Source organism: Salmo salar, chromosome ssa02 (genome assembly GCF_905237065.1).
Source record: "Salmo salar chromosome ssa02, Ssal_v3.1, whole genome shotgun sequence".
NCBI lineage: Eukaryota > Metazoa > Chordata > Actinopteri > Salmoniformes > Salmonidae > Salmo > Salmo salar.
Window position 1 is genome coordinate 53,087,127 of NC_059443.1, and position 25,797 is coordinate 53,112,923.

General features: G+C 45.6%; 2 protein-coding genes, 2 non-coding genes and 1 pseudogene across 9 annotated transcripts in view; all 5 read right to left on the bottom strand.

The window, feature by feature from the left end:
- LOC106585779 (ubiquitin carboxyl-terminal hydrolase 34) overlaps positions 1-1,805 on the bottom strand; it is a 61,069-nt gene extending 59,264 nt beyond the window's left edge. For all 6 annotated transcript variants that reach the window (XM_014172436.2, XM_014172427.2, XM_014172414.2 and 3 more), the window contains exon 1: positions 1,460-1,805. In XM_014172436.2, coding sequence (XP_014027911.2) covers positions 1,460-1,502 — 43 coding nt within the window. In that variant the 5' untranslated portion in view covers positions 1,503-1,805. The remainder of the gene's footprint in view (positions 1-1,459) is intronic.
- Positions 1,806-2,563: 758 nt separating this feature from the next.
- LOC106585804 (exportin-1) lies at positions 2,564-25,389 on the bottom strand. The gene is made up of 25 exons (XM_014172449.2): positions 24,822-25,389; positions 23,822-23,953; positions 21,899-22,000; positions 21,548-21,620; positions 21,289-21,350; positions 21,136-21,180; positions 20,849-21,030; positions 20,496-20,544; positions 20,285-20,404; positions 18,798-18,926; positions 18,327-18,485; positions 16,345-16,542; positions 15,909-16,047; positions 15,505-15,686; positions 14,812-14,968; positions 14,324-14,487; positions 13,936-14,070; positions 12,489-12,672; positions 11,929-12,035; positions 11,183-11,377; positions 10,549-10,717; positions 4,433-4,567; positions 4,000-4,156; positions 3,597-3,693; positions 2,564-3,430 (listed from the first exon to the last, which is right to left on the bottom strand). The coding sequence occupies exons 2-25, from the start codon at positions 23,945-23,947 to the stop codon at positions 3,284-3,286; spliced, it is 3,213 nt and encodes a 1,070-aa protein (XP_014027924.1). The 5' UTR covers positions 23,948-23,953; positions 24,822-25,389; the 3' UTR covers positions 2,564-3,283.
- LOC123739728 (uncharacterized) lies at positions 3,753-3,871 on the bottom strand (annotated as a pseudogene).
- LOC123739706 (small nucleolar RNA SNORA5) lies at positions 10,890-11,026 on the bottom strand. The gene has a single exon (XR_006767871.1). It is a non-coding gene; the product is annotated as a small nucleolar RNA SNORA5 (small nucleolar RNA).
- Positions 15,183-15,315, bottom strand: LOC123739816 (small nucleolar RNA SNORA17). The gene has a single exon (XR_006767935.1). It is a non-coding gene; the product is annotated as a small nucleolar RNA SNORA17 (small nucleolar RNA).
- Positions 25,390-25,797: the final 408 nt, after the last annotated feature.

Here is a 25,797-nt window from a genome sequence, read left to right on the forward strand (position 1 = left end):
GCGGTCCTGCAATAATCAACCCACAACTGCTTTACCATGTGGGTTTGGATATCCTCCCAAAACATGGAGACAATTTAAAAAACGATTACTCCCCTCTTGTCCAAGTCACCAAATCAAACGTTTAGTTACTAATATCAGACTGAAAATAGGTGTAAGACATAAAACTCAAGACATCCTAACTAGTAAACAAACATATTAAGATTAAAATGCAAAATCCCATATTATTGATGGCAAACAACTCATATGGCATGAAGCACAGTACACCAGGCCACAAGGCAGACTGTCAGCAGTGTCTTCTTGCTACCGTCGCCAATGCATTCCCATATTCAGTTCGCTAACTAGGTAAAACAAGCACACTCCACATACAAACCATTGCAATTTCATAGACGTATAACTAGCTATAAATGCAATGGAGGAAACAAGAGACGTAGCCCTAAAAAAATGGGCCTTTGTTTATTCGCTCCCATATCCCGTTATGAAAGCAATATGGCCTAGTTAGCTAACGTTACCTCGTAGCTAGCAAATAATCTGTTCTAACGTTACTGTCAATTTTAATCTTAACTAGGAAATATATCCAATGGCATTCGTAGGCACATTTTATTTTGATTAAGAACAAGCTTATAATAGTTAACTAGCAAACAAAAACTCAAATGAGTCATAGTTGGCATACGTTACATGCCTAGTTGGCTAGCTAGCTTAATGTATTTTACGTAAAGTAACTAGTGAGCCCATATTACTCAGCTAACGTTAGCCGACAATGCTAAACATTTGCTTGTAATCTGGCAAAATTATATTACAGCGCCTGTGGCAACTCAAACATGAAAACTAAATCAGTCCGTTTTGATGCCAGTTGACCATAGCTAGCTGGCTAGTCAGTGAGTTAACCTTAGTTAACGTTGGACAACTCGTTAGTCAACGTGAAACTGACAAACATATCAACCAGACAGGCTAGCTAGAAAGAGCGAACACGCCTGCACAACATAACCACTTCAACCTCTCTCGTCTCGGACAAAAAAAAAGGCACATGCAATGGGTAGCAAACATTTGTTATGGCCAAATACATGTCAAACCACATTTATACAGGCAGTTAACCAAACTGTTAAGTTAGCTAACCAAGTTAACATACAATGGCATCAACCCCGTCTAATTAGTTAGCTAACTAAGTTAAATTATGTTCAGAATCTCGTCCAGCTAGCAAGCCAGTTAAATCTGCTCAGGCATCCCCTTCATCCTGCAGCGATTTGACAGAGACAGGCCTCAAAGTTGCAGACAAGGTTCCATTTACATTCAGATCATTAATTCAAGACAAGGCCTTACATTGGCAGCTGTCTGGCTAGTGGAGAACCGGGTACGATAGCTAGCTGTCCAGCTTCCATCAGGTAGCCTAACTTAGCTAACGTTAGCTAGCATTAGGAGACCACTACGGCACTAAAACATTAAATACATTTTTTCCACTTACTTTCATTTAAAACCTCCACCAGCTCGGCGCAGTTTTCACACATCGTTCATTAAGAAAATAACAAAGGAAAAGTGTAGTCAAACCATTGGAAATTGTTGATGGATACGAATTGTTGGCACCTGGTTGTTTTGGGGGAAAAGGCCCGACGTAGTGGTTGGTGAAGGTTTGCTAATGCATTAAATAAAATAAGGGAGAGTAATAGATTCAGATTGAATTTGATACTAAATATCGTTGATAAAGTCAAAAAGTAAGAGGCATTAAGATAGAGTCGAGTCAATATCCAATCGGAGCGTTACTGGAGAGTGTAGATACGGCAGCCATATTGAAAAGGGGTGGGGGCACAGCATGTTCATAATTCGTAACTTTCCGTTGTCTCCTTCGCCTTGTTCGACTTTTTCCGCTAGTCTCGCGGTTACACCACCAGCAAGAACTGTTTACAAATGGCGTTTCATTCACAAGCAGCAGACAGTCGAGAGCACCAGCCAGCAGCCACTGAGGGGATTCGATTATCTGGCCCGGGTTACCCCGATGAGGGAAGGATACACCGGGTTAAAAGTGATTTCATTCGTTTTGGAACCGGGCTGCCTCCAGGGTGTGTGCCATGTGGCCCCTTCAGTAATGACTAAGATTCTGCTTTCCCATTGAGAACTCTTGAAATTTTAAACATATATTTGATGGAAAAGATGTTTGTTTCAGGACGAGTCACAATGCTGCCTTGTTGACAACAGAGTTTAGCAGATTACGGTTCAATTTGAGAGGGTGCTCCTCCCTCACAGCTTCTGCCCTTTCACATCACGGGCCATAGACCGGTGAACTGCGGCTCAGGTTAATAGATGGCCCTCATTGGCACCAGCAGACAGCTCACCTTACAGACATTTTATTCATTTGGGGAATTTGTCAGAGAAGTATTATGCCATGACATCGTTTTTTTATTTGTTACTCCAAAGTATTTACTTAAGTAATTTGACCTTAAAGTTCAACCTTCTTACTCTCAAAATGCAGACTTATCGGTGAGTGATTAATGGTTTCAAATCCTAATTCAGATATTGGATTTAATAACCTTCAATGATGGAAGGAAACACACACAAAATAGGACATACACAGTTTTGTAAAAATAACCAACTTTATGTTCCCATAGTACTAAGACAGCTTTACAAACAGGATGATATGCACATAACCTTCCTTTGATCTAACATTCTTGTCCAAATGTCAGAGCAGTCAGTTTTTGGTGCAAACAAATCCTGACTCGCCACATAAAAACTGCTGCCAAAACAGAAACAAAGGAAGCAGCGTCATTTACCGTCACATTCATCTGCAGGCTCCTCCAAAAAAACACACAGTTCTTTCTATTGGAGCACTTCCTGACACTACAGCGCTTTTTAAAGTAGCCTTTTTACGTGTGCTTTTAACATATCTTACATATAAACAAATAGAAGGAGTGTTGGTGGGGGGAGTGTAGGGAAAGAAAGAGGGTTAAAAATAATTATTTCTGTCAACTTCATGCACGACTAAACAGAGGATGACCAAAAATATAAAGCTTGAATTAGCGAGGGAAAAGGAGCAATACCGTATTATTACACAAATGACTCTGTATAAAATGCGTCTGTATGCAAAAAAATGTGAGTGCCTGAATCATAGGCACAATTCTCATTTACATATTGGCATTGATTTGGTCGACAAAGCACCTCAATCTCTCTCTCACTCACACACACACACACACACACACACACACACTTGACAAGAGGAGCTCCCAGCTTCTCTTGGCTTTCTTTTTTTCAAAAACTGTACATGTTTACTGTTGTGTTCGTTCCTATGTGGCGGCGCTCAGTCGCACATCTCCTCGGGGAGCTCATGGGGGTTGAGGATGCCGGGGACGGACATCTGCAGCTTGTGTTTCTCCTCCTGGGCCTGCCGCAGCGACATCTCCCGCTCCTCCAGGAACAGGTCTGTGGTGTCCTCGCCAGCAAACTCCTGGACAGGGAGTAAAGAGAGACAGTTGAGTGTGAGGGACAAATATCACTTTGTCTACCATGCTCCAGTGGTTTGACACCTCAGACTGATAGACACGCGAGGGTCAGAGAGTTACTAAGCGTTTGCACCCGTGTGTGTGTGTGGCTACAAAACCAGAGTGACTCACCTTGATTTGCACCAGGAAGTCCCTCAGGTGCTCCTTGAAAGCGGGGATGTCCTGGTTCAAGCTGAACAGACCTGTTACAAACACCTTCACCTGGGCACTGGAATGGACAGGAGAGTCAGGATCACAACACAATCACTTGCCTACATACCAACTACCTACAGTTAGTAGATCACTTTAGATCAACTAGTTATTGTCTGAACTACAGGTTCACTGTGGCAGCCATTTGGGCCAGTGCGGTCCATTGTAGAGGAAGCAGCGAATTTGACAAGGCTGAAAACTAAACACATCCCAATCTTTGTGCTCAGAGTGGAGCACAACAAAATGATTCATTTTAAATTTACTTGACAGGACCCTCAGGGCAGCTAAGAATAATGCAGATAGGCAGGCTGACAGACACACTTACTCTTGTAAATGGGGGAAGGCTGTCTTGAGCAGGTTGGCCACGTACTCCTGAACGTAGCCCTGGTTGTTCTGGCTGGCTGGGTTGAGGGAGGCGCTGATTTTACCCTCCTCCACCAGGTTGAACATGTACGCCAGGATGGACGCGTGCATGGTTAGCCCTGCAGAAAGTCAAGCATAACATCAATTATACCCACGCTTGTCTGGCACTCACCAATGGCACTTAAGCACATTGTCATGTCCATCTGCCATGTCTGTGTTTGACTCTGCTGCGATGTGACATCAAAGTGAAATATCCCCACCAGGAATCAAACCATCTACCCATCTAGTGGGTAACAAGGACTCGGATTCCTCGCCTGTACCCAACACTTATTACAGCACCATAGATGTTTCCGGTGATATTTAACCGTCAGCCAACGATCCCACCACCCCCTCACCTGCTGTGTGCGAGGTATCTGTGACGACAGAGAAGATGTGCTGGAGGATGTCACAGAAATAGGTCTGGTAGAAGCTCTGTGCGGCAGCCTCCTCCTGGGCCACGTTCTGCAGCAGGGTGTAAAGAATCTGCAGACCTGGGGGACATGACGAGACAGACGGAGAAAGAGAGGATGCGGGATGAGTGGCTTGATGACAATAATAAGCAGGGCATATTCCACAATGTACCGAAAGGACTATTTTCTCAGACTCAGATTAAGCCCAAAAAAGCCTTAGTCCAGCATTACAGTTCATCCGTGTCTGAAACAACATTGTCACATCCGGTTTGGAGCGAGCAGTCGCACTACGCTTCGCTCCACAGGTAATATTACACTTCACTACATTACAACGACTTGATTTGTTTGATCTGAGCAATTCTTCTTAGCTAGCTACATAGCCGTCTTTGTATCAAAGATAATTGTGTAGTTTAGAGTAATTGAGTAATTATCGAGGCTAGCTATCGTCGTCCTCCTAACGTAGTCAACACTGCTAGCTGCTAGCTAGCTAGCTAGTCATCACTGCTAGCTAGCCAACTTCTACCGACTAGCAGCACTGTAGAAACTATTACATTACAACGTAACGACTTGATTAGTGTGGTGTTAGTGTTAGTTAGCCAGCTACATAGTTGTCTTTGCTGTCTCTGTATCTAAGATAATTGTGTAGTTTGAGTAATTATCGAGGTGAGCTAGCCAGCCGCGACGCGGCGCCAGACTTAGTCAACACACCTAGTCATCATTAACCCACTGCTTGCTAGCCAACCGTTACCGACTAGCAGCGCTGTAGATACTAATACTTTACAACGGAACGATTTGACTACTGCAGTGTTAGCTAGCTAGCTACTTAGTTGTCTTTGTCATAGCTTGATAATTGTGTAGTCTAGTAATTACCGAGGTTAGCTAGCCAGCCATCGAGGTTAGCTAGCCAGCTATTTCCGTCCCCCATGACGCCATTTTTCCTAACCCAGCCAACTATTACCGACGAGCAGCATTGTAGAAACTAATTACATTACAAGGAACGTCTTGATTAGTGTTATGTTAGCTAGCTAGCTACAAAGTTGCTTTGTATCATGACAAGGTGTAGTACTGAAACTATCGAGGTTACCTAGCCAGCTACACGTTCAAAGTCAACAACGCAGCCACTGCTAGCTAGCCTACTCCACCAGCCAGCAGTACTGTATCAATTAGTCAATAAGATTTTTGCAACGTAAGCTTAACTTTCTGAACATTCGAGACGTGTAGTCCACTTGTCATTCCAATCTCCTTTGCATTAGCGTAGCCTCTTCTGTAGCTTGTCTACTATGTGTCTGTCTATCCCTGTTCTCTCCCCTCTGCACAGGCCATACAAACGCTCCACCCCGGCGTGGCCGTTGCCACTCTAACCTGGTGGTCCCAGCGCGCACGACCCACGTGGAGTTCCAGGTCTCCGGCAGCCTCTGGAACTGCCGGTCTGCGGCCAACAAGGCTGAGTTCATCTCAGCCTATGCTACCCTCCAGTCCCTCGACTTCCTGGCGCTGACGGAAACATGGATTACCACAGATAACACTGCTACTCCTACTGCTCTCTCCTCGTCTGACTACGTGTTCTCGCATACCCCTAGAGCATCGAGCCAGCAGGGTGGTGGCACTGGAATCCTCATCTCTCCCAAGTGGACATTCTCTCTTTCTCCCCTGACCCATCTGTCTATCTCCTCATTTGAATTCCATGCTGTCACAGTTACCAGCCCTTTCAAGCTTAACATCCTTATCATTTATCGCCCTCCAGGTTCCCTTGGAGAGTTCATCAATGAGCTTGACGCCTTGATAAGTTCCTTTCCTGAGGATGGCTCACCTCTCACAGTTCTGGGTGACTTTAACCTCCCCACGTCTACCTTTGACTCATTCCTCTCTGCCTCCTTCTTTCCACTCCTCTCCTCTTTTGACCTCACCCTCTCACCTTCCCCCCCTACTCACAAGGCAGGCAATACGCTTGACCTCATCTTTACTAGATGCTGTTCTTCCACTAATCTCATTGCAACTCCCCTCCAAGTCTCCGACCACTACCTTGTATCCTTTTCCCTCTCGCTCTCATCCAACACTTCTCACTCTGCCCCTACTCGGATGGTATTGCGCCGTCCCAACCTTCGCTCTCTCTCTCCCGCTACTCTCCTCTTCCACCCTATCATCTCTTCCCTCTGCTCAAACCTTCTCCAACCCATCTCCTGATTCTGCCTCCTCAACCCTCATCTCCTCCCTCTCTGCATCCTTTGATTTCCTCTGTCCCCTATCCTCCAGGCCGGCTCGGTCCTCCCCTCCTGCTCCGTGGCTCGACGACTCACTGCGAGCTCACAGAACAGGGCTCCGGGCAGCCGAGCGGAAATGGAGGAAAACTCGCCTCCCTGCGGACCTGGCATCCTTTCACTCCCTCCTCTCTACATTTTCCTCTTCTGTCTCTGCTGCTAAAGCCACTTTATACCACTCTAAACTCCAAGCATCTGCCTCTAACCCTAGGAAGCTCCTGGCTACCTTCTCCTCCCTCCTGAATCCCCCCTCTCTGCGGATAACCTCGTCAACCATTTTGAAAAGAAGGTTGACGACATCCGATCCTCGTTTGCTAAGTCAAACGACACCGCTGGTCCTGCTCACACTGCCCTACCCTGTGCTTTGACCTCTTTCTCCCCTCTCTCTCCAGATGAAATCTCGCGTCTTGTGACGGCCGGCCGCCCAACAACCTGCCCACTTGACCCTATCCCCTCCTCTCTTCTCCAGACCATTTCCGGAGACCTTCTCCCCTACCTCACCTCGCTCATCAACTCATCCTTGACCGCTGGCTACGTCCCTTCCGTCTTCAAGAGAGCGAGAGTTGCACCCCTTCTGAAAAAAACCTACACTCGATCCCTCCGATGTCAACAACTACAGACCAGTATCCCTTCTTTCTTTCTCTCCAAAACTCTTGAACGTGCCGTCCTTGGCCAGCTCTCTTGCTATCTCTCTCAGAATGACCTTCTTGATCCTAATCAGTCAGGTTTCAAGACTGGGCATTCAACTGAGACTGCTCTTCTCTGTGTCACGGAGGCTCTCCGCACTGCTAAAGCTAACTCTCTCTCCTCTGCTCTCATCCTTCTAGACCTATCTGCTGCCTTTGATACCGTGAACCATCAGATCCTCCTCTCCACCCTCTCCGAGCTGGGCATCTCCGGCGCGGCCCACGCTTGGATTGCGTCCTACCTGACAGGTCGCTCCTACCAGGTGGCGTGGCGAGAATCTGTCTCCGCACCACGTGCTCTCACCACTGGTGTCCCCCAGGGCTCTGTTCTAGGCCCACTCCTATTCTCGCTATACACCAAGTCACTTGGCTCTGTCATATCCTCACATGGTCTCTCATATCATTGCTATGCAGATGACACACAATTAATCTTCTCCTTTCCCCCTTCTGACAACCAGGTGGCGAATCGCATCTCTGCATGTCTGGCAGACGTATCAGTGTGGATGACGGATCACCACAAGCTGAACCTCGGCAAGACGGAGCTGCTCTTCCTCCCGGGGAAGGACTGCCCGTTCCATGATCTCGCCATCACGGTTGACAACTCCCTTGTGTCCTCCTCCCAGAGTGCTAAGAGCCTTGGCGTGACCCTGGACAACACCCTGTCGTTCTCCACTGACATCAAGGCGGTGACCCGATCCTGTAGGTTCATGCTCTACAACATTCGCAGAGTACGACCCTGCCTCACACAGGAAGCGGCGCAGGTCCTAATCCAGGCACTTGTCATCTCCTGTCTGGATTACTGCAACTCATTGTTGGCTGGGCTCCCTGCCTGTGCATTAAACCCCTACAACTCATCCAGAACGCCGCAGCCCGTCTGGTGTTCAACCTTCCCAAGTTCTCTCACGTCACCCCGCTCCTCCGCTCTCTCCACTGGCTTCCAGTCGAAGCTCGCATCCGCTACAAGACCATGGTGCTTGCCTACGGAGCTGTGAGGCGAACGGCACCTCCGTACCTTCAGGCTCTGATCAGGCCCTACACCCAAACAAGGGCACTGTGTTCATCCACCTCTGGCCTGCTCGCCTCCCTACCTCTGAGGAAGCACAGTTCCCGCTCAGCCCAGTCAAAACTGTTCGCTGCTCTGGCACCCCAATGGTGGAACAAGCTCCCTCACGACGCCAGGACAGCGGAGCCAATCACCACCTTCCGGAGACACCTGAAACCCCACCTCTTTAAGGAATACCTGGGATAGGATAAAGTAATCCTTCTAACCCCCCCTTAAAAGATTTAGATGCACTATTGTAAAGTGGTTGTTCCACTGGATATTATAAGGTGAATGCACCAATTTGTAAGTCGCTCTGGATAAGAGCGTCTGCTAAATGACTTAAATGTAAATGTAAACACCCATAATACACTGTTCAAAAAAAATAAAGGGAACACTAAAAATAACACATCCTAGATCTGAATGAATGAAATAATCTTATTAAATACTTTTTTCTTTACATAGTCGAATGTGCTTACAACAAAATCGCACTAAAATAATCAATGGAAATCCAATTCATCAACCCATGGAGGTCTGGATTTGGAGTCACACTCAAAATTAAAGTGGAAAACCACACTACAGGCTGATCCAACTTTGATGTAATGTCCTTAAAACAAGTCAAAATGAGGCTCAGTAGTGTGTGTGGCCTCCACGTGCCTGTATGACTTCCCTACAACGCCTGGGCATGCTCCTGATGAGGTGGCGGATGGTCTCCTGAGGGATCTCCTCCCAGACCTGGACTAAAGCATCCGCCAACTCCTGGACAGTCTGTGGTGCAACGTGGCGTTGGTGGATGGAGCGAGACATGATGTCCCAGATGTGCTCAATTGGATTCAGGTCTGGGGAACGGGCGGGCCAGTCCATAGCACCAATGCCTTCTTCTTGCAGGAACTGCTGACACACTCCAGCCACATGAGGTCTAGCATTGTCTTGCATTAGGAGAAACCCAGGGCCAACCGCACCAGCATATGGTCTCACAAGGGGTCTGAGGATCTCATCTCGGCACCTAATGGCAGTCAGGCTACCTCTGGCGAGCACATGGAGGGCTGTGCGGCCCCCCAAAGAAATGCCACCCCACACCATGACTGACCCACCGCCAAACCGGTCATGCTGGAGGATGTTGCAGGCAGCACAACGTTCTCCACGGCGTCTCCAGACTCTGTCACGTCTGTCACATGTGCTCAGTGTGAACCTGCTTTCATCTGTGAAGAGCACAGGGAGCCAGTGGCAAATTTGCCAATCTTGGTGTTCTCTGGCAAATGCCAAACGTCCTGCACGGTGTTGGGCTGTAAGCACAACCCCCACCTGTGGACGTCGGGCCCTCATACCACCCTCATGGAGTCTGTTTCTGACCGTTTGAGCAGACACATGCACATTTGTGGCCTGCTGGAGGTCATTTTGCAGGGCTCTGGCAGTGCTCCTCCTTGCACAAAGGCGAAGGTAGTGGTCCTGCTGCTGGGTTGTTGCCCTCCTACGGCCTCCTCCACGTCTCCTGATGTACCGGCCTGTCTCCTGGTAGCGCCTCCATGCTCTGGACACTACGCTGACAGACACAGCAAACCTTCTTGCCACAGCTCGCATTGACGTGCCATCCTGGATGAGCTGCACTACCTGAGCCACTTGTGTGGGTTGTAGACTCCGTCTCATGCTACCACTAGAGTGAAAGCACCGCCAGCATTCAAAAGTGACCAAAACATCAGCCAGGAAGCATAGGAACTGAGAAGTGGTCTGTGGCCACCACCTGCAGAACCACTCCTTTATTGGGGGTGTCTTGCTAATTGCTTTCCACCTGTTGTCTATTCCATTTGCACAACAGCATGTGAAATTTAATGTCAATCAGTGTTGCTTCCTAAGTGGACAGTTTGATTTCACAGAAGTGTGATTGACTTTGAGTTACATTGTGTTGTTTAAGTGTTCCCTTTATTTTTTTGAGCAGTGTATTTGAAATATAGAGTTAAGTAAACTACATTTCACCTCAGAGGAGTTTGACAACCTCATTCATCAACACAGATCCAATCTCGTGAAAGTCATAGTATGTATGAACAGGTAGGTAAGGCCAAAGCATATGGAGGGTCCTACCAGTGTCTGCAACATTCCTCATGGTGTGTTTGAAAGCCCAGATAATGGAGTCCAGAACCAGTTTGAACTGGGCCGGGGGAATGGAAAGGAAGGCCGGGAAGCACTGCGAGTTCACCGCTTGGAGGAGGTAGAAGAAATGGGTCCTATGCTCTGGGTACTCCTCAAAGTCCTGGAGAGGAAGAAAAAGGGGACAATTAAAGTTGGACAATGTCAGTGGAATTACTTTCTATAAGGAATAGACTGCTTGGATTATCTCAGTCATATACAGTCTTTGTTCACATATACAAAAAGTATCCTGTGTTCAACAATCCTGCACAACCATGCATTGTAAAGACTTGACCAATTGTCTGTAGTACAAATTCATCCCCAACACCCACGCAAAAGGGATGTGGGGCCCATGAACTACAGGTTCACTGTGGCAGCCATTTTGGCCAGTGCGGTCCATTGTGGAGGAAGCACCGAATTTGACACGGCTGCACACTAACACGTGTCTTTCTGTTAATGTTCCTTCGACATCATGTGCAGTCTATAAGGGCCACTCAGGCCAGCTAAGAATATGAACTAATTAATAGATTACAGCATTTTTAGTATAGTGCTATAATAGTATAGTAGAGGAAACATCTGTGAAACATACTTTATTGATCATGTTCAAAGTGCACTCAAAAACTGCGTCGAAGATCTTCGGGATCTCCCCGGTGATGTGTCCACCCAGCTTATTGACGATGGTCGCCATGGTGCTGAGCACCTCAGGCTCTCTGGCGGCGGGGACGTTGCGCTGGTAGTCGATGAGTACCGCCTCCAGCAGGGGCGGGACAAAGTTCTCCCCCACCTGAAGAACCACGGAACGTGGTAGAACGTGACCAGTTAATAAAGGGACATTCAATCTAACAAAGCAAACGGTCAGATAACTGAGGGCTTGGGGCTCCACTGGGGGATAGTGGTAATTCAGTTCATTGGCACCAGTTATTTTAGAGGAACTGACAGGCAAATGCTATATCTTTGTCTGTGATGTGAGCTATTCTCTGCCTTTTCAACGTGTAAGTGGATGAAATTGTTTCAATGGCCATGATGCCTCTGGATAAGGTTGGGGCTGTGTGGAGTGCAAGCTAGTCCAGACAGCGAGTTGGATCTTTCTGGTTGTCTTTCTGCCTCCCGTTTCTCTATGGTGTGGTTTAGACAGGCCATCTATGGTCTGAGAGACGCCCGCTCTGATCCCACCATTAGATTTAGATTTTCTGTTTATTTAACAAGGAACGTCAGTTAAGAACAAATTCTTATCTACAATTACAGCCTTCTAAGAGGATCTATTGGAGAACCACTGGTCTACAGCATTCCCTACAGGCTGTGACTCTAGATTTGATTAAGACAGGACAGACTCGCCATTTGTGGGTCGTTGGAGCGGCTGACCCAACCGGAGATCAGCTTGAGCGTTTCTCTCTTCACCGTCCTCATGCTCCGGATCAGGGGCTGCTTGGTCACCATCTCTCCTAGCAGGACAATAGAGCGTTAGTTAGCTAGCATAGGGTTTAGTGGGGTAGCATGGAGGTAGAATTGGAGAGCTCAGTGACGCTAAAGAAACGTTATTATGCCGCGTTCAAGACAACTGGGAAATCCGAAGGAGAAAAAAAAGGAAAAAAACTAGCTCCGACTGAGAAATTGGTGTGAATGGTCACCCAGCCCCGACTTTCCGACCTGAATATCACTGACGGCATGATTTGACATCGTATTTTTTCAGAGTTCCCAGTTGTCTTGAACGCACCGTTTGACTGGGCTTATAGTTCTGTGACTGATGCCGCAGACAGTTAAGCACACACACACTTTGACTAGCAAGTGCCTCAGGCATACAAGAGTGACAGACCCACACACACCAAGACAAACAAGCACCTCGGGCACACATATCAGATAGACCAGAGACAGACGACTAGGCACACACGTCTCACCGTTGGTCTGGATGGCAGAGGAGATGTTCTCACTCAGACACTTGTAGACATTGAGCATGTCCAGGTAGATGCGTCCCAGCTGCACCACGAAGGGGTGTCCCACGGCCTTGCAGGCACGCACGTTGGTCTTCAGGATGCTGCCCAGCTGACGCACCGTCTCCGCATCCTTCAGGATGTCCACATTCTGGGGGAGAGAGAGTCAACAAGTCAGTTAAAATGCTTTCACCGCATCTTCGGACAACATATTGTAAGTCGCTCTGGATAGCTTTTTACTGAAGTGTAAAAAGATGAGGCTTTGCGAGTTGCTATTTACAACAAATGGGAGAAAAAGCATTTGTTGCTGATAAAACTACAAGGGCATCTAACACGGTGTTCCTCTTCATTTCTCCATGGCACAGCGGTACAAGGTGGGTGTTCCTCTTCATTTCTCCATGCCACAGCGGTACAAGGTGGGTGACACCCTCGTGTTGTTTGGGTTGTGGGGGAGATCTTCGTGGGCTATACTCAGCCTTGTCTCAGGATGGTAAGTTAGTGGATGAAGATATCCCTCTAGTGATGTGGGGGCTGTGCTTTGGCAAAGTGGGTGGGGTTATATCCTGCCTGTTTGGCCCTGTCCAGGGGTATCGTCGGACGGGGCAAGTGTCTCCCAACCCCTACTGCTTCAGCCTCCAGTATTTATGCTGCAATAGTTTGTGTGTCGGAGGGCTAGTCAGTCTGTTATATCTGGAGTATTTCTCCTGTCTATCCGGTGTCCTGTTGTGAATTTAAGTATGCTCTCTCTAATTATCTTTCTTTCGGAGGACCTGAGCCCTAGGACCATGCCTCAGGACTACCTGGCCTGATGACTCCTTGCTGTCCCCAGTCCACCTGGTCGTGCTGCTGCTCCAGTTTCAACTGTTCTGCCTGCGGCTATGGAACCCTGATCTGTTCACCGGACATGCTACCTGTCCCAGACCTGCTGTTTTCAACTCTCTAGAGACAGCAGGAGCGGTAGAGATACTCTGAATGATCGACTATGAAAAGCCAATTGACATTTACTCCTGAGGTGCTGACCTGTTGCACCCTCGACAACCACTGTGATTATTATTATTATTATTAGATCCTGCTTGTCATCTATGAACATCTGAACATCTTGGCCATGTTCTGTTATAATCTCCACCCGGCACAGCCAGAAGAGGACTGGCCACCCCTCATAGCCATTCCTCTCTAGGTTTCTTCCTAGGTTCTGGCCTTTCTAGGGAGTTTTTCCTAGCCACCGTGCTTCTACACCTGCATTGCTTGCTGTTTGGGATTTTAGGCTGGGTTTCTGTACAGCACTTTGACACCAGTGATGTAAGAAGGGATTTATAAATACATTTGATTGATCGATTGTGTTGCATCCATACAATTTAAAATGCTTTGAAACAAAAGTAACCAAAACACAATCCCTTAGTGGAGTGTGACTTACCTTGGTGGCCTGTTGGATGATGCTGTCCCACACCTGGTTGGGTAGCAGCATGTACTTCTCGATGAGGTGCTCTTGCACGGCCTGGTCCGTCTGGGCCCCGATCATGTAGCCCACCGCCTCGTAGAACGTGTGCACCTGGGGGGAAGAGATACGAGGTTGATTATGGTCATATGAACATCTGCTGCTTCATAGCCAACTCCAGCCATTTCACATGGCTGTGACAACTGGAAACAGGTTGCTCCCTGAACTTGGCCAATAGAAAACTCAAAACCAGTGTTGCTATTTGAAAATGTTTTTCAACTACTACTGTATTTTACTCTTCGTTTTGGTTGTTTTCAGGGGCCTGTAGCTCAACTGTGTTACGGCTAATCTTGGTGTATCTGTGTACCTGTTGGGGCTGGAGATCACAGATGATGGTGTTGATGTTGTTGAGGATCTCGTCGATGAAGGGCATCACCTCGCCCACCTGCACCTGGACAAAGTGGCGCCGGCACTTCTGGGCGATCTTGATGAAGGTGTCGCACGCCATGTCCTGCACACCATCGTGAGTCTCTGCCGGGAACAATTGCATTCAAATAAAATGTTCAATAAAAGACAAACACTGTTGGGGCGTGTTCATTTGGACATACCGTAGCGGAACTTTTTTTTAAAGCTTTGACTTGTAAACCGCAAATGAGTGTTTTCTTATTGGACTAGTCCAGGTAGTCCCTCCCTGTTTCACTTGGTTTTCTTCTGTCTTGTGCCAAATGAACAGAGTCCTAGTATTTTGCATGGATGCAAAATCACACTAAGGAAATACATTTTCAAACAACACTGAAAACAGTATCCTGTATCTTTTTGAGATATGCAAGTGGTGGCCTGAACAAAGTTGCTTACCGTGCATGAACTCAAAGAGCTTGTTAACAACAGTCTTGAGGAACTTCCAGTGGGCTCGGAGGAAGCGTGGGTACTGGCCCACGATGTACATGATGTTTGAGGCGATGATGGCCTTGTTGTCCTTCCCCCTCTTCTGTTCACAGAGGCCCAGCAGGTCCTGGAGACATGAGAAAACAAAAGTCGGTCAATAACATTTTTCCCGTGTCCAAGGGCATTGAAATATTTGATATTGATTTATACACTTTGTTCTGTTGGAATTTAGACAGACACTCTACAGCAGCAGAGTTGGGGACAATTACATTTTAAGTCTTGTCAGGTGACTTGGACGTGTAATTTCTCCATAAGTGTAATTTAATTCTTTTTTTTTGCCAAATGTCGGTTCAATCAATCACTCCAAGCACCCACTGTTCTGAGTCCTCGGCGTAGACATAGCCCTGTTACTCTCCGCCCCTCATGACACAGGCTCAACACGCACAGTCAGACTGCAACACCTCAAGGGGCAGGCCATTCAATTTCTGAACAGTAAGGGTAACATTTCTGGTCTAACAGAGCACGGAATTGATGACTAAGACCAGCAACTACTGTATGTGTGTATTTTCCCCTTTAAAGACTGTAGCTACCTGTGAAGGTGCGACGCGTGTATGTGCGTGGTTGCGAGTGCACGCTGTGTCCGTTACACAGACTACTACAGACCTTGATGACGGTGACCAGGAACCTCTTCTCGTCCTCCTCGTGCATGGCCCCGCTGATGGAGCCGATGGCCCAGCATAGCGTGTTCAGGTTCCTCCACGACCACTCTGTCCCATTGACCTGGTTGTGCAGCTTCTCCGTCATGATGCGCTCCGTGTCCGCGTAGTCCAAATGGGTCAGGTAAACTGGGGGGGTGGGGGAAGAGAGGGAGTATGTGAATAGTGCCCTACGTTATAGACAACGAACAAAAGTGTGTGGGAGAAATGTGCGTCACTGACAGAGCGATCAGTTGTGGAAAGTTCCTTTGACAAAGGAAAAGATTGAGGATTAACTGACATTACAGACTAGAGAGAGAGGACGTGTATGTGTGTGTGGAAATATCAGACTGTCCTGGGCCAGGCACTCACCCAGTGTCTCTCTCATGTTCTTATAGAGGTTGATTGAGTCTGTGTCCTTCATGAACTCTCGGACCACCTCTCCCTGGTCATTCTCCACCACCAGCACTTCCTCTGGCTTGGCCATTCGGCTCACCATCAGCGTACGCACCTGTGTCACCGGGCAGACAACATGCCAGTGACTATTAATGGACAATCTAAATAAAGCAATCCTAACAGAGACACCATGATGAGGCAGGGACACAGTAGAACAGCAAGGTTGTGTTCAGTAGGGGGAAAACAGTTTGAAGTGGTGGGAACCTTGTTCGATTGTCTCACATTTTTTATTTATTTTGTAGATTGCTTTGCTACGCTGTGCCCTATGACACGACCCTGAAGGACATTGGTTTGGGGGAAGGTCAAGAGTGTGTGTGTACCCGTCCATCGGTCTCTGTGTGTTACTCCTCACCTTGGAGAGCACGGGCAGGTAGAGGTGCCGGCGTGGCGGCACGTCAAAGTGCTGGCTCCCAGAGAGCAGGGGGGAGGTGGAGGTGGAGAAGGGGCTCTCCCTGTAGAGCTCGGCCGCCAGGTGGTTCCAGTACTCCAGACAGATCTTAAAGATCTCTGTCTCCTCCACCTCAGACACCAGCAGCATGTAGTGCAGAGCCTGGAGGGGAGAGGGGGTGATTAGAACAACAGAAGGTAAGGAGAATGTTGAGGATTGGGGGGGTTAGCTCCATTTCAATGGTGTGTGACTTGAGGATGAAAACACAAACTGAACAAAAACAGAATTTAAAAAATTAAACGCAGATAACAAACTCAGCAAAAAATAAACGTCCCTTTTTCAGGACCCTGTCTTTCAAAGATAATTCGTAAAAATCCAAATAACTTTCCCATGCTTGTTCAACTAACCACAAACAATTAATGAACATGCACCTGTGGAACAGTCGTTAAGACACTAACAGCTTACAGACGGTAGGCAATTAAGGTCACAGTTATGGAAACTTAGGACACTAAAGAGGCCTTTCTACTGTCTGAAAAACCCCAAAAGAAAGATGCCCAGGGTCCCTGCTCATCTGCGTGAACGTGCCTTAGGCATGCTGCAAGGAGGCATGAGGACTGCAGATGTGGCCAGGGCAATAAATTGCAATGTCCGCACTGCAAGACACCTAAGATCGCGCTACAGGGAGACAGGACGGACAGCTGATCGTCCTCGCAGTTGCAGACCACGTGTAACAACACCTGCACAGGATTGGTACATCCGAACATCACACCTGCGGGACAAGTACAGGATGGCAACAACAACAGCCCGAGTTACACCAGGAACGCACACCAGGAACGCACAATCCCTCCATAAGTGCTCGGACTGTCCGCAATAGGCTGAGAGGCTGGACTGAGGGCTTGTAGGCCTATTGTAAGGCAGGTCCTCATCAGACATCACCGACAACAACCTCTCCTATGGGCACAAACCCACCGTCACTAGACCAGACAGAACTGGCAAAAAGTGCTCTTCACTGATGAGTCGCGGTTTTGTCTCACCAGGGGTGATGGTCGGATTCGCGTTTATCGTCGAAGGAATGAGCGTTACACTGAGGCCTGTACTCTGGAGCGGGATCGATTTGGAGGTGGAGGGTCGTTCATGGTCTGGGCGGTGTGTCACAGCATCATCGGACTGAGCTTGTCGTCATTGCAGGCAATCTCAATGCTGTGCGTTAGAGGAAAGACATCCTCCTCCCTCATGTGGTACCCTTCCTGCAGGCTCATCCTGACATGACCCTCCAGCATGACATGCCACTAGCCATACTGCTCGTTCTGTGCGTGATTTCCTGCAAAACAGGAATGTCAGTGTTCTGCCATGGCCAGCGAAGAGCCCAGATCTCAATCCCATTGAGCACGTCTGGGACCTGTTGGATCGGAAGGTGAGGGCCATTCCCCCCAGAAATGTCCGGGAACTTGCAGGTGCCTTGGTGGAAGAGTGGGGTAACATCTCACAGCAAGAACTGGCAAATCTGGTGCAGTCCATGAGGAGGAGATGCACTGCAGTACTTAATGCAGCTGGTGGCCACACCAGATACTGAATGTTACTTTTGATTTTGACCCACCCTTTGTTCAGGGACACATTATTCAATTTACGTTTGTCACATGTCTGTGGAACTTGTTCAGTTTGTCTCAATTGTTGAATCTTATGTTCATATAAATATTTACACATGTTAAGTTTGCTGAAAATAGTTGACAGTGAGAGGAATTTATTTTTTGCTGAGTTTAGTATTTGAGGTCAAAGGTAAAATTGTTCTGGCTGCAGTACAGGTTGGGGAAGAACAAGGGGGTATGTGAACTGTTAATACGTGACTTTTATGAATGAAAGCGATTGATCCATGCATTCTCCCCCAAAAACATTGTAGGAACAGTATCTCTGCTGTTATTGTCCAGTATTCACGGAGTTAACGTTACCTCCACGAGTGTCTCCCTAAGGTTGGGCCTCTTCTCGATGAGCTGTCCATGCTCTTTCAGGAAGGTGCAGAGGAACAGGCTGAGGTTCTGGATGAAGTTCTGCTCGTCGTCCTTGCCGTTGGAATATGCAAGGCGGATGTTAGTGTTCAGGGGGAGCATCTAACACGCAAAGAGAGATAAGAGAAAAATACTGATTATTTGATGCGTCAATTAGTGTTAATTCACACAAAAAAAGGTACAAATGTATGCTAACTTCTTAATAGTTGTTATGATGCCTGCAATATGATCGTTGTTGAAACACAGAGGAGGCACATAGGGTCTGCAGTATCCTGTTTAAAAGAATATATGTAACCCATCGGTTTGTCCTGCTCCATCATTTGGGTACCACTGCTACAATACAGTTTTGACAGTAGGCTTAACTGGCCAGCAGATGGAGCTATGCGTACCAGTTTGAGTTGACATGGTGTGTACCTGTTTGAGCTGACCCATGGTGAGGGTGAAGAGGTTGACAAACTGCTCCTCATACTGGTTGACACTCACACCGGCGGTCTCCGTCAGACACTTCAGCGTCACGTTGCGGAACATGGGCACGTTCAAGAACTGGGAACGGACGAGAGGAAGAAGAGGTTAGTCAACAGGGTCGTATTCACTAGGCACCAATCAGGAGAAAACTGAAACAAGGAGGGACTACTTGAGCTTGTCCAATAAGAAAAAGTTTTGGACTGAAGTTCAGTCCACAACAGTTCACCTGACAAGATTGAATCCAAACATTACACTTGATTTTATGTGCATTTTACATTCTGTACTTTGATGCATTTGCTGATAACGAAATCTGAAAATACTCTGGATACATTCAGTAACATAAGAATATTCCTGAAGAATGTGGGGTAGGTGCAACATAAGACAAAGAAAATGACAAGGATTTAAGTGAGAGGACTAACTGGTGTCTCCAAGTGGCCACACACCTCTCAAAGAAGAGTCTTCAACTATAAGCTTCTTTTTTTTTGCTCTCCTATCTGTGCTGTTGAGGATCTAGAGCAAGCACACTTGTAGTTTAGTCCTGAACACATCCCCGCCATCGCACAATTACTATTGTGGTTTACGCAATCCAATAACACCCCATTAAAAATAGCAATCTGGGTCAAGTGGGCATGATTTGAAAGCTTATTCTATTGCCAACATGACCAGCCGTTATAAAATATGATATTACAGTGTTCAAACGGCAATTGAGAAACTTGGTGCACATAGAAAGGAGTCATGACTGCATTCAGGTGATGCTGCAAATTTTCTTCACAATTAACAAACATAGGCTCATTCAGTTCAGAACAACCCAGGGTATGATGCCATATCACATTGTAACTTTACAACAAACAGTGATCATAAACTTTGACACTGTATATGACATGAGTTTTATGATTTGGATATGTGAAGGTCACATTTGGACGAGTGTTTGGCTTGCTTGTATGACATCAAAGCGGTACTTATTATAATCCTCATGTCTCATCTCTCAAAATACAGTCCTGCTCAGCCACTACAGAGCTCTGACCTCATGTACAGCATGTTACTGTACAGCCACTACGTTCCAATTTAGGCACTTATTAGCGGCCAAATCTGCCATTTTCAGCCCGTATACGGGTACAAGTGTACGGATGTTTGCAGCAGACCAAGTTGCCGAAGCAACAAGGTGCAAATGTCTCAAACGTTCACAATATTGTTCCTCCGGTTCTTACGCACTTGCAAGCAAAACCAATGCAAGAGCGCCTTTGTGAGAGGATGCCTATAGTTCAACTGCTGTTTCAAGTTTCCACAAGCTGGTATTGCTTAATCACATCAAAAACACCACTACATTGCCTAGGGAGATGTTTCAATGGAACCGAGAAGTAGTAATAAGTCGATACTTAGTCATCTCATTTTCATTATGGGGACAGGTGCAAGTGAGTCATCAGGAGTTGAGTTACCTTGTACACCAGAGTGCTGATCAATTTGGTCTCAAATATGTACCCCAGGGGGATCCAGTTCAGGAAACGCAGGAGAGTCTCGAGTGTGGCTTGGACCAGAGGGGCATTCTGGGAGTTTTCCTGCAGAAAATGTTTGCATTTAACTTGCGTTGGGTATTCAACATGTCGATTTCATATCAAGACAGTTTAGAATCCCTGAGCCATTGCTTACCATGACAAACTGGCAGAGCTGAAATATTTGCGAGAATTCATTGCACATACTGAAAGAAAAAGAAAATCATTACTAAATAGCATGTCAGTGTACAATTCCATCTTATCTACCCATGCTTTCAAATAATGTGATGATAAAAAAATGTACAATTCAGTTGCCATGAAGGACTGGTAATGATACCAACCACTAATACTCAGGGAAACAGACTCTTTGCAATATACAATACATCTCCAAGCAGCCAAAGCATTTATTGTATAAATAAGCATTCAATTGTACTGTGTAGACTACATTGTATCCTGCGCATATGACAAACTTTAAAGTTATTAAGTAGCTGGATAGGAGATGTTATGTACCTGTCTTTCAGGTGTTTGGCCTTGACCTGGGTCATCTGCCCGCTGGAGAAGTCAAAGACCTCCTCACTGAGCAGCTTGAGGATGATCATGTTGTTCTGACACAGGCTCTCGCTGGTACGGCTGGCACCCACGATGTCACTGATGAAGGTGGGCCAGTGCTTGGGCCACTCCTGCTTCAGGATCTACACAAGCAGAGGAGACACATTGCATTTGATTGTTTCAGTTTTAACAATTTGTAATGACAGGACAGACGTGTTTCTTACAAAATTGTATTTTATTTTTTTTACCTGTACAAGGATCATGTTGAGTTTTGCGATGTACACTCCATCTTTCTGAAACACAGATTAAAAACGCATATGAAATTTGGGAACGAGCACAGAATTTCAACATGGAAAACATTGCAGCGACAAACAGAGTCAAACACCGGAACCACTCTTTACCTCGACATTTGCGGCATCAGATGAGGTCTTGATAATCAGACCAACGACGTACTTCTTTATTCCTGAAAACATGCAGAAATGTTTGACTCAACATAGTCAAAGATAAAAATGTTTGTCTGCATAACACGGAACATTAGCTATGTAGTCTAGCCACGTTATTCCCTTATCTTAATGTCACTGTTCATTCCCAAGGTTCGTATCTCACGCTTGGCCCTAATATAGTTGTGTTATTCCAAACAACCAATGCAGCGGGTGTTACCTTCACATTGATTTCTTGGAAGAATCTTCCAGCGTGTTTTGATCACAGTCTCCAGAATTTGCAGTGCATAGTACTGGAATGGAGAGGGAGAGGCTTAGACTATCAGGAAAGGCATATCACTCACAACTTCATCTCATTTCCACTAATAAGACAGATCTTGCATGTTTGATATATATTGGATAAAATACATCAAAAGCTAACAAATGTAATAAACAAAATCTACACATCTATGGATCCAACTGGACTGCCAATGCCTGGCTGTAATGATATGCTTTTCAATGTTGACTTATATATTCGGCCAGGTTAGAGGATGTAAACCGATCACAAGAAATGAATCACTGACACACATACTTTAGTCTTCATGTTCTGAGAAAACTCCAGGATGGTGTCGACTCGTGTCCATGCGTCCGGGTGATCCTTGAGGTTGGTCAGCACCTCCTGTGCCATGCGTTGCTGTGGAAGACGAGGAGAGAGAAACTGTTCTGAGATCTGTGTGGCTTTAACTTCTTTGGGATCTGGGGGCAGTATTGAGTAGCTTGGATGAATAAGATGCCCAGAGTAAACTGCCTGCTACTCAGGCCCAGAATCTAGGATATGCATATTATTAGTAGATTTGGATAGAAAACACTCAAGTTTAAAACAGTTTGAATGATGTCTGTGAGCATAACAGAATTCATATGGCAGGCAAAAACCTGAGAAAAATCCAACCAGGAAGTGGGAAATCTGAGGTTTGTAGTTTTTCAAGTGATTGCCTATCCAATATACTGTATCTGTGGGGTCATATTGCACTTCCTAAGGCTTCCACTAGATGTCAACAGTCTTTAGAACCTTGTTTCATGCTTCTACTGTGAATGGGGAGAGAATAAGAGCTATTGGAATCAGGTGTCTGGAAAAATGGCATGAGCTCAGTCACATGAGTTCCTTTACATTTCTAAAGACAAAGGCATTGTCCGGTTGGAATATTATTGAAGATTTATGATAAAAACATCCTAAAGATTGATTCTATACATCGTTTGACATATTTCTACAAATGTAATTCAACTTTTTTGACTTTTCGTCTGGACTCAGTGCATGCGCTTACTGCATTTGGAATAGTGAACTGAACGCGCGAACAAAAAGGAGGTATTTGGACATAAATATGGACTTTATCGAAACAAAACAAACATTTATTGTGGAACAGGGATTCCCGGGAGTGCATTCCGATGAAGATCAAAGGTAAGTGAATATTTATAATGCTATTTCTGACTTTTGTTGACTCCAACATGGCGGGTATCTGTATGGCTTGTTTTGGTGCCGTAAAGCTTTTTTTTAAATCTGACACAGCGGTTGCATTAAGGAGAAGTGTATCTTTAATTCTATGTAAAACACTTGTATCTTATATCAACGTTTATGATGAGTATTTCTGTACACTGATGTGGCTCCCTGCAAAATCACTGGATGTTTGAGGCAAAACATTACTGAACATAACGCGCCAATGTAAACAGATTTTTGGATATAAATATGAACTTTATCGAACAAAACATACATGTATTGTGTAACATGAAGTCCTATTAGTGCCATCTGATGAAGATCATCAAAGGTTAGTGATTCATTTTATCTCTATTTCTGCTTTTTGTGACTCCTCTCTTTGGCTGGAAAATGGCTGTTTTTTTTGTGACTAGGTCGCTGACCTAAATCATATAGTACGCTAGCGTCCCACATATCCCAGAGAGGTTAAAGGTCTAATCCGCAGTTGAAACAAAGTATTAACCCTGCCACTAAGGGATGGAGAAATGTAAACACTCAAATTCATAGAGAGCAATGGATGCAAGGACTGATCTTCCATGATATGAAAGTTACAGTTTTAACCATGTTCAGGCTATACGTCCTTTGTTTATGTTTACAAACATGGGAGTAAAGTAAGTTTGTATTTTGAGTCATAACGGGGTACAATTGTCTGGCTACCTAAACTCCTTGCTCCGGCCAAACCCTACACCACGCCTACTGACTTAAGGATCTGAGTAACTCCCGACGATTTCTAGAATGGAAAGCTATTCTAGACCGTAGGATTGGTCCCATAAACCAAAAGTTTGGGCGAGAGCCAGAACACACATGGGTAAAGCAACTTTAAATTCAGCTTTGGCTTTGATACTCAAACCCAATTACAATTGATCCAATCACTATTTTTGGACAAAACCCCCGATTTTGAAGTCACTGCAAACAGCCTCAATGATGGCAATCTGACTGAAGTATGTAGCAAATGATAGCGCAGCAGAAGGGCAAGGAGCAGCTCACCTGTGATCCAATGTCATAGTACATGGAATTGACTACATTGTCCAGCAGATTTATGTCCAGCTTTTGACTGAAGTCTAGCAGCTGTCTTGCTGCATGATCCGCCAACATTGTCATGTTTGCTGGCATAGAGCTCTAGGAATGGAGGGGTGAAGGGAAACATGAGAACAAATGGCAGAACATGAGAACAAATGGCAGAACTTAACTACAGACAGACCTGTAAATAAAACCTAACCAGAAGACCAATGATATTATTTTCACTCCCTATATTACTAGCTATGGCTACACCCACCCACGTAACAACAATGGCGAAATATTGAGTGTGACTAAAATTGCGACATCACTCGCAAGCCTGTAAACTTGAATAGATTGGGCAATTGCGACACCATGGACCACAAGTGGTATTTATGGCGCGTTCAAGTGCTAGTCGGGACCAGGAGAATCGAAAATGTCCGACTTGTAAACTGGTTGTAGTTAAACACGTATAAGGTTTAAACCAGTTAATCAGTCGTACATTTCCGAGTTTTCCAGTTCCGAGAAGCACTTAAACGCGGCAATACAGCGACCCCTCCCTCCATCCAGCGATACGAGAGTGCTGCTATTGCTAGTTGATAACGTTAGCTTGCTAGCTGACGTTACTGTTTAACTTATGGCTAACTTAGCGTTTATTATTGTTAGCTAGCTTTACCTCTATTGTGTATACCACTTAGCTACGTCTAAATTAACTGACCTCAAAGTTGACACAGGTCTAGCTAGCTTGTCGCATAAACTAACGTCTTGGCTAATGTAGTTATGTTAAGTCTGTAAGATGATTAAATTACGACTACTATATTATAATAACAATTATAGCTAGCAAGTTAGTTTAGCTATAAAAATCAGTCAACTAGCTAAAAAGCTAGTTAGCCAGCAAGCTATTAGTATTAGCTAACGTTAGCTACATCACTACCCAAACTCAAGAAATTCAACCCATTTAACGAGCTAAACAGCTAGCTACCAAACTTACCTGATTTAGTCTTTCCGTTGTAATAAAAAAAAAATTGACTTTTGCTCTTATTTTTCAACTCTCGTCTGGCTGGATGTCAGGCTATCTCATGGCACACGTTCCAGTGTGGTTGACATTCGCTAGCTAGCTTCCTGGCGAACTAGCTAGCCAAAGGATTGATGTCCTGATAGCACGCCGTTAGCTGTATGTCCTGCCACTGAAGCGAAGTTTTAGTATGATAATGTACATTTAGCAATTTACCATATAGCAAATAAAAGTCCACGGACTAGTGTAGAAGTATCTTAGCAATGATTAAGCCGTTGCTGACGGTGAGAAATGTTATCAAGTTAGCCTGCTAATGCACAAGCCAATGATGACTTAGCTTCCCTTGTCTAGCTAACAATTTACGGAGTCACACGTATTGCGTTATTCCGGTTCATAATCACAAAATAAAATAATCTTGAGTTTATTATTGGTTCTATTCGTATATAATATTTGATAGCAGGGCTGTGTAAGAGCGTGTACGCTAGCTCTTCATCTCATGCTTCAAACCCAAGACCGGTTGAAACCGGTTAAGACTGGGATATTCCATCTAGGTTTTTCGGCCCATGGCGCCGCGTAAAATTTGGACTATGTGCACGCCCTTGAGTGATCCGATTGGTTTGTCCTAAAATTGTACAAGGGTTGTCCTGTTATTTTACGGGCTAAAGATGCTGTCAATCAAAATGAACATCCATCCTTCAGTACCCATGCGGCTGTGTTTTCCGTTGGTCTGCGGAGTCCACACACCCAAAACATATATAGTCAATTTGGGTTGGTAAATGACTTCAAGTCTATGTACTGTACATAGACTTGAAATCACTGGCCACTTTAATAATGGAACACTAGTCATTTTAATAATGTTTAAATACTGCTTTACTCATCTCATACGTATATACTGTATTTTAGTCTATGCCACACTGACATTGCTCATCCTAATATTTATATATTCCTTAAT